The sequence below is a fragment of the Chanos chanos genome, chromosome 10 (genome assembly GCF_902362185.1).
Source record: "Chanos chanos chromosome 10, fChaCha1.1, whole genome shotgun sequence".
NCBI lineage: Eukaryota > Metazoa > Chordata > Actinopteri > Gonorynchiformes > Chanidae > Chanos > Chanos chanos.
The window spans coordinates 18,402,181-18,417,607 of NC_044504.1; the positions used below are offsets into that span (position 1 = coordinate 18,402,181).

The window sequence follows — 15,427 nt, forward strand, 5'->3', positions numbered from 1 at the left end:
GATGTTAGTGTTGTCTCCAACCTGGTGCTGGAGTTAAGGAGAATAGGATTGATTAAAGCAGTGTCTTAGTTCATTCACAAACTTTTGTATGAATCATTCAGCCTGAAAGAGTTTTGAAGAACACATAATAGAATTAGGTCTCATTGTTTCCAGTGAAGAATCGTCCCAGTGGATTATGGCCAGCATGCACACAGAAGTCTCCAATAATGAAACTGATTGTGTCATCCATCCCTGCATCTTTCACAGGTGTATGTGGATGGGCCTCCTTTACCTTTTTATATGAAAGAACTAGTCAAAAATATGACAGCCATATTCTTGGGTGGCCTGCTCTTCAGTATCTTCCTACTCCGGCACAAGGTTGTCATCTTGCCAACCAAAAAGAAGATCAAAGCTTTCTTTAGGAGACGCCAAGCCACTGTGTTGCCATTACCCACTGACCGCTTAGACTAGTACTTGCAACAGACCACAACTCGAACAAAACATCTGGACATTGCACCACTCGAAAGGATTTCATCTTTATTGACTCATTGATCAATTTTTTTTTATTTTTCAATGTATAAGTGATTTGTGATTTTTATGTTCAAGTTATTTGTGTAGTCTAGACAGATGTTGCTTTGTGTGTTGAACTTTTGTGTGTTTTGTCACGTCCTAATAATCATTTAATAAAGTTCAGAGTTCATAGTTTTCTTTTGCGTTCAATGATATATCAAAGACCCATTTAATAAAGATCTATCTGAAGTGTACCTTGAGTTTCAACACCATTTCAACACTTTTGGAAGTAAACTTGTGTGGAACTGCATAAGTTGCTTTTGAAATGACCTAACTTTCATTTTCAAATCGCCTGTTTCCAAAAACAAAAGGAAAGTGTCGCTATCATGTCGAAATATGTATTTGGAAATTTTCCCTCTCTTTTTTCATTTTCATAATGGGGCGTTCTGAAGGTTTCATGGGTATTCATTCTATGTTTGTAGTTGACAGATATAGGGCTCCATACAGTTCATCGTCAATGACTACATAAAGTAACAGACGCAGAAAACCGACTACTGTGCTATGATATATAATACAAATTGGCAGTAGGCTAACTGAACCGTACATGAGCTACAGTTGGACTCAGTTCCGTTGCCAGGTCAGTGCGAAGAATTCTACTGATAACGGTGTCTGGGGATAACTTTTCCTGTCCACCTCACATGCAGTAGATACTTTATACATATTGTAGATATATTGTCGACTGTTTTTTCAGATGACGTTCTCAATCGATTTGCCATATTATATCAAATCCGATGTTACAAAACGTGCCTGACATGAAAAGATTATTTTCTCCTGACCAACAAAGAACAGCTGATGGTGCCAACGAGCTAGGTCGGGTATTAAATTTTGCGGTCCCCGCCGTACGTCTGTTAATGACGTCATTTTAATTTAACCCCAGCTCTCACAAGTCTCAGATTGGCTGTTTTCTTACCCCCGTGGAACATCGCTATCTGATTGGCTGTTAGGGGTGTCATTGTAGCTCTCGATGCATGCGGTTACAGGTTGGATGCTCGGCGACAAGCAACTCGAGGCAAACGGGTGGACCATGGAGCGGGGTTGAACTTTTACCGTTCGCGGATACATGTACAACTTTTCATATTGGCGTTCTTGTGCCTACCTTTAGAATTCATCAAGCTGAAATCAGTCATCGCTGGATTATTTTAAGTTTGTTTTAGTTTCTTTCTTTTTAAGGTATTCATGCGGTCAATTAGACCTTTCGACTTAGGACTTACTTTTGTTCTGTTGAAGCTGAATTCGAGCCAATAGGAAACAGCAAAAGTTGATCGACTTCAAAATCAAATGTAATCACACACTTGTCTGTGGAGAGCGCTCATTAGAGTACAAAAATTGCACTTGAGGACACCGTGGATATAATCATCGTTACAGAAAGGATTAATCATTTTGTTATTCTAAGCTTGGGGTTGATCTCCAGTGCCTTCAGGCATTGTTCTAAGCTTGGGCAGGCATGCAGGGTCCTTAGCGCCACGGAATGTTTTGGACTGAAACGTCTTATTGTCAACACAATTTTCGGACTTAACTGCTGTGCGGAATTTCTTTGGAGTTCGTCAAAATGGATATTACCGTCTCCGAACTGATGTCGAACTTCATGGAATCACCGCTTGTGATCTGGGTAAGATGAGCCCCTTGTTCAAAAATAAACGTTGTAAAAACGATAGCTGCACCAAGGCACCTGCCATGGTGATTACTTAAATGTATTCTTTCATGATCATGATGATTTTTAAACAGTTTTGTTGACTCTGAGCAGCTAAAGCAAAGTTTGTTTATGGTTAATAAACTCTTAAATTTGTAATAATGTAAAAAGAACCGATGTTTGACCCCCCCCCCCCCCCCCCCCCCTTTAATTGGGGAATTTGTGACACACTCATATTGGTTCAAATATGAGTTAAAATATTGTCTATTGTCTCTTGATTTTGTTCGCAATGTTGTCGTACTGTATTGTCGGCGGTATAATGCGTGCTGTGTTATAGGGCCGATGTAAGCTAGCTATTAATAATAATTGTCTGTAGAGGCAGATATTGGACTGGTTATTGAGAATGATGACATTGTACGTTTTATGCTGTATCTTGTAATGCACCAAAGTGACTCCGCCATTGCTACAATGTTTTCTTGATATTTTAAGTGATATTCCTGATCATCCTGTGGCCAGTTCCTTAAACTCATGGGACCCTAAAGTGCAATAGAACTAGCAGGAACAAACCAAATAACACTGTAAAACTACAGCAAATCATCACACACACACACACACACACACACATACTCACTCTTGACATTTACACTCATCACGGAGTTTTCTTTAGAGGTTATAGTGAAATTTTGACTTTCTCTTTTGACTCTCTCTCTCTCCCTGATCTCTATGTGCTGTAAGACAGAGCACTCTTCACAGCTTTTACATTTTTCAACTTTTTCCTCTTTTACCTCACTAGCTCTTGCCCAGCTCATAGTGAGCCTGCTGCTGCATCAAGACAACCCCTGTCCCGACTGGACAAATCCCCAGTTTGTCACTCTATTCGTCTGTCTGTCGCTTCTTTGTACTGTGCTTCATCCGTACACTCATTTAATTTTCAGACACTTAATGCTTGCACACTTGACAACATCCTGTGTGTCACTGCTTTATGAAACTGAGACAATGCTTGAAGTGCTTGCTCAGTAAAAAATCCCCAAACTTTTTTAGATGATATTGGTTTGAGGTACTCTGAGATGATTTGATCTGTGTTTCACATGTGCTATCTTAAATACTGGGCAGTAATGACTGTTTTTGTAAACTTTATTTCTGACCTGTAAACTCCCTTAATTCTCCACTCATCTCTTTGCAGGTGAAGACGTTTGGCCCACTGGGCTCTGGTGCAGATGACAAGCTCTCCATGTTCATGGACCTAGTGGATGGAGTCCTCCTTCATAAGATAATGACACACATGTGAGTTGTCAAGGCTTCTGTATGTGTGTAGAGTGTGTGTGTGTGTGTACACGTGTGTAAAGGTGCAGCTGTTGTATGGCTTCAGTCTTTTTTTTTTTTTCTCTGTTGAAGCCACATCCTCTCTCGCCCCCTGTATGGCATCCAACTAAGTGCTGAGACACCATCCGTGCCTTCACGCTTCAGTGCAGCGTTGCTTCGCTCTCTCTCTTTCTCTCTCTCTCTCTTTGTTGTTATGAGCCATTGAAGAGGATTTATACTGTGTGTGCGTCTGTGTGTTTGTGTAGAGGTGTTTCATCATAGTGTCCCCTGTACCCCAAAAACCACTGTCTCGGCAGCAGAGAGATACCTCATGCGTCTGTAACCAAAAGGGATATTCTCTGAGTACTGAGGAAAAGAAATATATTTATCCAAATAGCTGAGGTGAAGCATTATTCTGGAGGTATTGTCTAAGAACAGAAATAGGTGTGTTCCCACTAAATAAGTATGAGTGTAAAACTATTTGGGGTGGTATGGTTCAGTGCATTCTGGGAAAAAGTCATGTTTTTTTTAGATGAGGGAGACACCACACAGGTTTCAGTTACCTCCAGCTCTCTGTAGTTTCTGTCTGGTTTGCAGTCTCACAGATACACTCTGCATCTGCATTGTGACACAGCTGCGCAGACAATTTTTGGTGTATACCCCTTGACTAATAAGGCGAAGTGTTAAGAATGACTCGAGGCTTAACTATACAATTTCCTGTTTTTTATGATGCTGTGCAGACAGGTAACTGTAACATAAAACAATTCTGACATAGCATAGGTCTCAGCCATCTTGTTTTGTCTTTCTGAAATGTGGTTGTGACCTTGTCACAGTTGAAGTGTGGATTTCCTGCCTCTTTCAGATTAGATGAAAGGAAGAAAATCAAGGTTCTTTATATCCTTATTATTCATTCATGCATCAACCCAAAGTTTTCAGAACTCTTAATTGTGCTTTTTCCATTGTGCTAATCTCTCTTTCTCTCTCTCTCTCTCTCTCTCTCTCTCTCTCTCTCTCTCTCTCTCTCTCGCACTCTCACGCACTCTCTCTCTCTCTTTCTCTCTTTCTCTTTCTCTCTCTCTCTCTCTCTCTCCCCTTCTCTTCTCTCTCTCTCCCCCTCTCTTCTCTCTCTCTCTCTCTCTCTCTCTCCCCCTCTCTTCTCTCTCTCCCCCCTCTTCTCTCTCTCTCTCTCTCTCTCTCCTCCTCTCTTCTCTCTCTCTCTCTCTCTCTCTCTCTCCCACTTCCATCCCCCGGCTCAGTGTCTATCTCTTTGTGTTTCTCCCAGCTGTGCTAACCGTAGACCCCCCCCTCACTTCTGTCTCCTCCTCTCTCCCCCTCTCACTCGCCCCTCCGTTTTAGTTCTGTCCTTTAACCCACTTTCTCTGAGCTGCCACTAGCTCCCCTCCCCTTAATGAGATGGCTTAAATGCTGGACCTCTTCAAACAAAGGACATATATTTTGTTAAGGGGGAGGTGAAAGCACATGTACACTTTACTGTCTGTTAGGAGAGAGTGACATATGTGTGATTGTGTCTTGCATGAATTCCCCTGAGATGCTCACAGTTTCACAGTTGCACACATGGTATGTTTCTGACTGTGTTTATGCTAATGTAGAACAGCATAAGTAAATCTTAAAACTGCCTGAGCTGCATTTTGCACTTTTTACTCTCTGTGCTGCTGCATGATAGGCTGTCTGTACTTGTTTGTTATGCAGGCACCATTGCCATGTTGAATGCTGTTAGGTACTTACCTTTTGCTTTGTCTGTGTCTGTGGAGATGCAGAGGTGTGTTCTGTGGCTAAGGGTCTTTAGGTGTATGCAGGTGCCTGGTTGTTATTAGTTACAGCATGCACGCAAACACACACACACACACACAGCCAGGCAGGTGTTTAGTCTGTTTCCTCCCTGCCACCACAGATGAGTGAGGATGTGGAATCCTCAGCTGAGTTGATTTAGACCAAGACCATACACACAGCATTGACAGTATAGTCCACAGGGACACACACACACTCTGTGTTTGGTTTGCTCTGGTTTAGGTTTGTGTGGCATTGCTTGGCCTCATGTGCTTCAACAGGAACATAATTACGTTAAAAAAAAAAAAAGCCATGCTAGGATGTGTGCGTCTGGATGTCGCTTCAGATGACGCGGTTCTGTTCTGTATGCCTTTTAAAGAGGCTCTGATGCCACCTTTATTCCCCCTGACAGTCTGAAATGTCTCCTGTTGTCTGACTATCACTTCTGCAAAGCAAACAAGCACATGTTTTTCCATCCTTTCTGCCAACTAGAATACCTGTGCCAGAAATATGTGCCCAAAACATGACACTTAGGGTTTAGAAGGATGACCAAAAAAAAAGTATTTGAAGGGGCAACGGTGTGAAAATGGACCCTGTTTTTTTTTTGTTTTTTTTTTTTTTGCTAAAGGTCTTTCACAAGCAAGCAGGGATTCTGAGCCAAGCTGGCAGAATTTGCATGCCGTGCCCACTAAACAAATGTAAATGAGGGAAGACAAATAGGGCCTGTATGGGACCTCCACACTGTCCAGCCAGAAACCGCCCCTCAGAAACAGGGCCTGTATGGGACCTCCACACTGTCCAGCCAGAAACCGCCCCTCAGAACACGAAACAGACTACCGCAGACTAGACTGTGTGTGTTACTGTGAACTACTCCCTTAAATTGAATGAATCTTCCCTTGAATTTTTTTTAAGTGGTTCATTGCTCTATGTAGTGAGGTTAGATTTTAATTCTAAAATTAGAGGCCAATGATTAATATGTAATAAAACTTTGTTTAATGCTCTATTGAAAATGACCAGCAGCAATTCTGAAGTATGTATTAAGTAGATTTTGCTATTTTAATAGAAATATGATGTGTAGTTGTTGAGATTTATCGATGTGTAGAATCACGTGTGTGCTCTTTTTATGTTACCAGAGACCCAAGTCCCAGCAACCAGCGAGTAAACAAACAAGTCAACAACGATGTCAACCTGAGAATCCAAAACCTTAACACTGTTATCAGACACATCAAAAGTTATTACCAGGTAAGGCCTTGTTGTCTCTCCCACTTCCTGCTGCTTAGTGCTTTGTACTTCCTGGTCATTCTGAATACTCTCTTCTATTGGTGAGATAGACGTTGGAATCAAGCTAACAGATATGAACTCACAGTTACAGGGGTTAAAACAAGGCTTGTGCGTGTGTGCATGTGTGATTGTGTGTGTGTGTATTTCATATTGGTGATCAGACAGCAGCTGGTGCACACAAACCCAGAGCAGTGATGGAGGATTAAATCTGTCTAGAGGCTGTGTATCCCTGAAGGAATGTATCAATGTCAAACAGCAGTCCTGTGACCTTAATCACTGCAGCTTTTCAAGGGTCAAGAAGCTGACAGGCCATATATCACAAATGCTTCTCATCTTTATTCTGTGTTTCACTGCGAACAAAATCTGCTTTAAATTTATTTATTTATTAAAATTATTTTAAATGTGTACAGTTGTTGTTTTTTTTTCCACTTTTATTTTTAATTTGAAATCAAGAAGATAAACGCAGATGAAGGTGATCTTTTGAGGTTTTTTAGATTAAAATGATATTGCTGTGACTGTGGTCTTAAGCGTCATCTTAAACATTAACTTAGTTAACATGATCTTTAGACTGTAAAAGGCTTTATCAGGAATGATAATTGATAAGCATGGATTAGGCAGGATGAGGAAGTGAGCTTGTCTGGAGTCCTCTGTCGTTCTCTTTTGTTGTTTTTACTGGTGGTGATTCTTTTGGTTTGCTCAGGGATGGACTCACATCACAAGTACTGTCATATATACAGGCGCACGCACACACACACACACACACACACACACACACGCACACGGTTCTTGGCTGACCCTTCCCAGCAGCATTCCTGTTCTGGCACCATGGTTGCCTAACTGCCTTTCTCACACACACACACACACACACGGCCAGAGACATGTTTACAGGTCCAAAGTTTGAAATGAATCTGTCCCTCCCTGTCTTACTCAGTCTCTCTCTTTACCTCATTCACTTTCACAGCTCCACTTGCATGCTCTCTCCCTCTAACAGAAATACACCTCTTTAGAGTGGCCTGAATAAAATCAGGCTGGTTTATCAGGTGTAAATTTGATAATGCTGCTATTCGAAAGCCTTATTGACAGAGAGAGGCTGGAGGACACGTCGTCAGTTTTGCCTAAGTGTGGGCCTCCCTTAAACTCACACTCAGAGAGGGAGGAACCCTCTTCACATGTCTAACTGCTTGTTTTTTATTGGTCATCTATGTTCGGCTTTATAATGAGTAACAGAGCCCTCTGTGTGCATGGGTGCGTGTGTGTATGTATCTGCGTGTGAGTGTGTGTGTGTTTACAGAAGTGCTCTCACATTGCGATGTACAAATTTCAAACTAAGCATTTAAACTTGCCTTAACAGGTCATCTTTTCTAGCTGTGCAGTGGGGGTGATTATTCCTCTGTGTGGTCGCTCAGGTTAATGAGGCACTTGAGTTAGAGTGGAGGCGTAGATGGGCTAACAGAAGCCAGTTCATGTGTGATTCTGGCCTCCCCTCACAAGGTGTGTTTCATAAGGACATAGAACAGCTCTAGTTTGGCTGTCTTGTAACTCCTGTATGTGACTGTTTAGGCAGAGGGAATGGCAACATCCGTGGTCTGCTATGGGTCATCACTGCTCTCAACTAGGACAGAAGTATTGTGTTAAATCTGTGTTCATCACACCCCTGAACATGCTTACGGGGTGTTATCCTCAGAGGTGGAAGCCAGTGTGAATTGATAAAGGGTCCTAAATACCAAGAGTTTAGGGATGTTGGGTTAGTATTTGATGGAATAGTCAGTTTGTTCAGCATTCGAACGTTTAGCTTTTTTTAAGCTTTCAATTTAGATTAGCATCTTCATTTTTTTTCCTCTGCCCTCTATTCTCCAGTTCAAACCCCTCTCTCCACATCAGTTTTCCTCTGTAGACGGCCAGTGGATACTGGGAATGAACATATTTACTTCTGAAGGCTAATAGTGTCAGGTTAATCGAATAAAATCCCAGTAGCAATAACGAATATTGTGTCCGTGTGTGTTCTGGTTGTAGTTGTGTAACTTTCACTGTACTTAAACAATCTTTTTCTCACTCTTGTTTTTCTCCCTGTGCTGTTATTTGTTGTGAAAGTTAGAATGCGTATGTTTTGTCTGATTTAGGGTCTCGGCTCACGTCTGTTGAGCAGAACTATGTTAAATCAGAAATGTCAGCTGTCAGCTCAGTCAGTCAGTATATCCATACACAGCATCAGCAAAATATCACTGTCAGTTCCTGTCAGTGTTGTGGTCAGCTCCTACAGCAATGTTTTTTACATATCGACTGCAGTGTTGTTAACCTCTGAAACTCAAATGGGCTTCACTTGATATAAGGCATTGATGTGTCTGGTGGCTCTGTTGTCAAGCACTACACAACATGAATCTGCACAATGATCCCCAAAGGCAATGGAACAACTCTCCCCCTTTCACTACCCCTCCCTGCATCTCCCACTCCCCCTTCATTCTCACCCACACACACACACACACACACACACACACACACACACACACACACCCAGACTGGCAATTGTAGTGCTGAATGATGTCATCCATCTACAGAACTAACAGAGTGTGGCCATCATGCATTGTGAGCAGCCCAGAAGGCCAGAAAGATAAGCTGTGCTTATGCGTCTTTTTCACTGTGTTTTAAATGTAGTTTGTTTGGCAGAGAGAATAAAGATGTTGTTGTATGGCCCTGTAGAGGACTGCAAGTAAATCCCAGTTTGTTTTTGGAGTGGAAATACATAATTGTTCCTGGCTGGTACAGGAATCATAAAATGGCATGGTGGCCTCTCATCTTTGAACCATTTGTGAACCAAGTCTAGTTAGCATGTGTTTGTATCAGTCACACAGGAAATACATTAGTGGTGTCATATATTTCCAACCGATGCATATCTGTTGTCTATAAAGCTAGCATGTGCAAATCATTATCAGTTATTTAGATATGCAGCCTCTCCTTGAGCAAATACAGTACCCAGCCCCCTCTACATGATACATATCAGTGGTTACCTGGCGACAAGGTAAGTAGCTCCACCCCCACTGGTAGACTGGACTAATATATTCCTTTAAAAAAAGTTGCATAGAATATGAGTTTTAGAGAGAAATGTATGAGGGGCTGAGGCAGCATTTCAGTTTAACTGGATCTACCAAAACCTAATGCCAAAATTAATCATTCTCCCAGCTTAACCGGGATTTGAGGTTAAACCCAAAGTCTGTCTCACATTCAATGGTTTAATCTATGCAAACCTGCTTTGCCCTAGTTTTCATTGAGGAACTGGAGACATGGAGGCATATGGACAGTTTCACACCCTAAACTGAATATTTGAGCGCCAGTGCTGTTGCCCCCCCCCCCCCCCCCCCCCCAAAGAATCATCTCCCTGTCTGCATTCTCCCTCCTCTTTTCTCCCTTAAATTAGATTAGCTCCTAAATGACTCCCTGCTCACTGACAAGGAAGCGTCCCACCATCGAAGCACAAGTGACGAGGGACAATAGGCCAGAGGGGGAAGGGCTCTGTTCTGGTTCTTCCCTGCCTATTGTCCCAGAAAGAGAGAGAGGTGGGGGGGGGGGGTGTGGATGTCCCTCTGAGTGACTGTAAACTGACTCCTCTCTTTTCTGTTCTATGAGAGAGATGGTGCGCTCAGGCTGCTGTTTTATCCGTGAGTGAAATGAACTGCACTGGGGTCCCACTGCTGCTGCTTTAAACGCCTTAAAACCCTGACACTCTTTAGTACCTCGTGTTTGTTTTCAGTTGGAATGACCTGGGTGCTTACTAATTGGGGAGAGGTTGGAGGCTGTTACACTGTGTGATTTCTACCATCACCTGAGCATATTTCTGGTGCATATTCAAATGGTTTGTTTGTGTGTGTGTGTGTGTGTGTGTGTGTGTGTGTGTGTGTGTGTGTGTGTGTGTGTGTGTGTAGAATCTGGGGATTGCTAGGACAAATAGTTTGGTCTGTCATATTTGGTTCCTGTAGTTACATTGAGCCTGACTCTAAACATGTCGCTTAGTTTTTATCACTTTCCTCTCAAGCCACACCTCTTTTATCATTCTGAATGTACCCTGCCTATATATATTCTTTCTTTCTTTCTTCCTTTCTTTCTTTCTTTCTTTCTTTCTTTTATAAAAAGAGATCTGTTCCTGGCAGCAATTATGTCTCTGACCAGTATGGAAGATGTGGTTTCGACTCAGTTATAGTATGTGAATAGAACTGTGGTAAATGTGACCCTTTTCTTCGTGTCTATTCATGCCCTTAGGAATAGTTTACTGATCGTAACCTCGGCGTTTCTGGCATTTTCTCTTGGCATTCATGGTTATAGTCTACCTCCTCAGTAGCCATTTGCTGGTCTCTCTCTCTCACTGGCTGTGAAAAAAGCAGGTGTGTTTTTGAGAAGGTCTGTGTGCCCTTTGTTCAAGTATTTGCCCTCGGCAGAAATGACATCTCTGTTCCCAGAGGTGTACAGTTTCCCTGGTACTATAAACCTGTAGAGCCCTAGAGACCAGAGCCAGAGTCACAGTCACAGAAGAACAGAGCGCAGTGCATCAGTCTCTCTCCTTTCCTCTTTCTTCTTTTCCTCACTGTCTCATACTCATACTCATTCTCTCTCTCTATCTCTCTTTTTCTCTTTGCCTTTTTTCCTTGTTCCTCCCTCCTACTCTTGTCGTCCTTTCTTCCTTTCCGTCCCCTGTAAGCTTAACTACACACACACACAGTCTGCTCTCGTTACCTCTAGTTTGCTGGGATGTGTCTGCCTCCCACTCGTGCATGCAGGAAGCCCCCTCCTGAGTCTGCTGCCGTGGGAAACACAAAAACAAAGCCCCACTGACTGTGCACTAAGCCTCTCGCTTCTCTCTCCAGTTCCTGTTTTCCAGGATTACAACCACTTTTCTGATGTGTGTCTTCTTTCCTAGGCAAAAGTACCTTTTTTTTTTTTCGTTTGTAACCTGTTGTTTTCCTAGAGTTCGCAGTCCTTGCATTGATGCTTTGAGAGGAACGTCAGGGAGAGGACAGATTTTAATCTACATAGGCACCAGATTTTAATCTACATAGATCTGTACACTGATTCAGTGTCAAATATTATCTTAAGTAAAGTGGTTCATCTTGTGGTCCGTGAGTGGTTTACACACAGTGCCAAATGAACACCACCCCTATGGTGCTTGCAAGCTTCTCTCTGTGGCTGGGTTTTGTAACTTGAAATGGAGCCAGTAAAGTGACACAAGCCTGCTTCTCTTTGGGTAACACTATATGCTGGATCATAGTTCTCTTCAGTCTTCAGTCTCAGTAGTCGGATCCTGTCTGATGTACGGTTTACCTAATGTTGTGTCAGATGCTCTGGGTTGTCTGTTTTGTGTTGTCTGAAACTTGCTGTAGATACTGCATATAAATGAATTCCTGTTTGCCTATTGTAAAAGTTCTGTTAGGAACTTGAACCAGGTCAGATCTCAGACTGTATTGTTCCAGTGCTTGCAGATGCTCACTGTTTGTGTATGGGACTCTATTGTGGTGCTGCTCACAGCCTTTTGTCTTTGCTCCAGAATTTATGAGGGCATTTATTCTGTAGTTCTTAAACTGCCGTTATGGACTATTCTTAGTTTCTCTCTCTCTCTCTCCTGCTCCCTGTCACTCACGCATTCATTCACTCACTTTCACATAAACATCTGTTTGTTTTTTGGAGCATGCCACATGCAGCTAAAGCTAAAGCATTCAGGCCAAAGACCAGTTCTGAGTCTAAATCAATGATTAGGTTGAACTAACTTTAATAAGCCAACTCAAAAGCACTAACACAAGTGGGTCTGTTCCTCTCGTTCTCTTAAGAAGTCACTATCAATAAGGGGTTTTCAGCTGGCTCACACCCAGCACAGGTAGCATTGACTCCAGCTCCTGTATAGCCTCTTCAGTCACCACAGTGGACCCCGCCCACATTGGCGTCCCTCTATGACACGGGGATAATGATTGTCTGTAGACTCAGTGCCACTGGCCTGTGGAGAGAGCCAGCTGAGCCTATGGGGGCTCCTCCAGACTGTGTGGGTTAGTGGACTCTGGAGGCAGGGAGAGGAATGAGAGAGGCTGGGTCTGAGGAGAAGAGGTAGAAAGATTTGTCAGGCAAACAAAATGGGAATGCTCCTCTGTACCTCTCAACAGTCTTCTGTGGGCTGAAAAAGGACCTAGAGTATGTTTGTGGTAATCTGCAGAGATTACACCAAACACACACAGACACACAGAGGCAGTCATACATATACAAAATTACACAGAGAGAAAGAGAGAGATTTTTCTCAGACTGTATGCCTCTTGCCCTTAGCTGTTGCACTGTGGCACAGTGTGTTTTTATGTATGCGCTGAGATGGCTCCACCCATAAATCAGCAATATCAAATCTCGCTCTCTCTCTCTCTGTCTCCCTCTGTTTTCCTGTTTTCCTGTTCAGCCGCCCGAGACCAGTCTGTCAGGTATAACGTGAGATCCCAAAGATCACAGTCAATGCTTCATAAAACCCTATGAGAACACCCCCCCCCCACCCCCTACCTCCTGCAGTAACTTAAACCTCTGTGAACACTTAAAGGAGTGCCTTAACTTTTCACAGGAGGCGTTGCTTTACTTGTTTTATGACACTATAAAGATTTCAAACAGAGGTGGTATCAGCTTTGAACTGACAGGAAGTGGTAAGGTTCTGTGACTGGTGCATCACATGTACTTTTCACTAGTTGTTTGTTTTCACTCTTTCCACTTATAACTTTTGGCTTATCTCTTTTTGGCATCTTTCTGCCCGCTCTGTCTTTTTTTTTTTTTTTTTTTTATTGCATCTCTTCTGCCGGACTTCATCTGCTTAGTTGTCAAAACACCATCACCATCTCAAACTAGGTCTGATGGAACCAGATAGCAGTAATCAGTATTTCAAAAACTTCACAAAAATATTAAAAAATATGGCCTTCATGAATGACTACATTTCCAGTCCTTTCACATTTGCTAAATGGGTGCCGTCCAGCCGTCCAGTTGCTTGACAGACTTTCTATGTCTTGTGTTTATTTGGGTTGTAATAAATTCAGATTTTTTTTTAATTTGAATTAGCAAGAACACATGGCATGTAGAGTTTGAATTTAATTTTAAATGACTAAAAGTGTATTTAATTCAGTACATATCAAATAAACTCCCTCCAGATGAATTTGACTGGTCACCCAGTGCCAGATAGACAGATGTTATCTGCAGATTTGAGTTTATGTTGTAATTTCTGGATAGGTGCTCAGGTAGCAAATGATTCAGTGGCGTTTAACAAGGTTCATTTATTAATATGCCTTTTATATATTAATGTAGACTCTAAATATTGACTGTGTGTCAGTTATTTGTATAATGAGTTGTAGGGCAGTATGCAGTCCGTTCAATGGGGAAGTCAGTGTAGTGCAGTGGGCCAGGCAGTTTGGAGAGAAGTGGGCCACAAACAGTGGTGAAATTGAGTGTGTCTCTCTCACACACACACACACACACACACACACACACACAATCTTTATGGGTGGTGGTGATACCAGTGGGCACATGTGTGGTGTATGTTTGGCTGGTGGATAAGCTATTGATCAGGGGCTGGACTTTCCTCAGTGAAGCTGGGAAAACAGGCCTCGGGCCTGGGTTCTGAAATGGGTCACAGTACCCAGGAGTGAACCATCAGACTGCCCCACAATGAGTATTGATCTGCTAATGTCAATATGTTCTCAAATTAATTAGATTAGCTTTGATCCTGTGGCCACTTGCTCTTTCCTGGGAAACACTTTCCTCTGTTTTGTTTTTGTGCATTTGAACTGAGCTGATGGCTGCAATAGTTGGAGTATTTCTGGAGCTTAAACTTTTCTGAGAGAAGACACACAGCGCTGCTCTAGTTTCTTGTAAAGCTGACTCATGTGCGTGTCTTTTTACTGCCAAAGAAATTCTCTGTGATATAAAGGGAATGTGAGTGAATGAAAGAGAAGGAATGACCAAATAATTGCTGTTGTGGTCTGAACCTTTGTATCCTGAAATACCGGTACAGAATGCTGAAGACTAAAAAAAAAAAAAAAATCCAAACAAACCAAAAAACAAAAACAATGGATCTCAGTGCCCTAGAAGGTTGTATTTAACACAGCCAGTCTGTTTTGGGTGTGCCCTCATTGTGATAAGCCCTTTATTTTTGCTCTGCTTTGAGTTTCTCAGGCTGCTTTTTCAATTATTTACTTGACACAGAAGTCAAAGAAAAACAGTCTGGGGGGCGTGGGCACAGACATCACAGCCGTGGTTGAGACATGGATGAGTTATTACAATAACAGGATCTGGCTTTCATTCTCAGCCTCACTCCAACAGATATCTTGGATTTTTTCGCTGGGGTAGCATATTAATAGGGCTGGATGGACTGGTTACTTTGTAGGACTAATATAGTAATATGAGGGCAGCCGTTTCCATGGTTGTGGATAGGAGGAAGTTTTCGGAGACTGCACATTGGTCATGGGGGAGGGTTCTCTGCTTGACAACCGTGGCAGCTCTTACCCATCAGTCGCGCCTCTGCTCTCTAATTGATTGGATTGGGGGCAAGGGTGCTGGAAAGGGACTCCCGATATCTGTTCCTAATCCCTCTCTGCATCTCCTCTTTCATCTCCTCTGAACAGGAAGCCTCTACGTCTAAATTCTGAGAGTCTGTGTATAGCAGTAGGAAATTTAAAAGTCCCTGGAAACTGAATATAAAGCTACATCTCAAACATTTTATTGAGGTGCAATTGAAAATAGGCTATTTTGGGTTTGAGCTGCATTTCAAAAGATGGTGCAGTGGTCTTTGATTGTTTGACCCAAGTCCTGTGTGAAGGACACAGTGATGACATGAACACCGAGCTGTTGCAGATAAGCATGACTGGAGAAGGGATGAAGCAA

The 15,427-nt window shown here is 42.4% G+C and overlaps 1 protein-coding gene across 1 annotated transcript in view; it reads left to right on the forward strand.

Moving 5' to 3' along the window:
- The first annotated feature begins 1,723 nt into the window (after positions 1-1,723).
- Positions 1,724-15,427, forward strand: part of ccdc88c (coiled-coil domain containing 88C) — a 41,449-nt gene continuing 27,745 nt past the window's right edge. Inside the window, exons 1-3 of the mRNA XM_030785912.1 lie at positions 1,724-2,158; positions 3,363-3,463; positions 6,403-6,511. Of these exons, the coding sequence (XP_030641772.1) occupies positions 2,099-2,158; positions 3,363-3,463; positions 6,403-6,511 (270 nt within the window). The 5' untranslated portion in view covers positions 1,724-2,098. The remainder of the gene's footprint in view (positions 2,159-3,362; positions 3,464-6,402; positions 6,512-15,427) is intronic.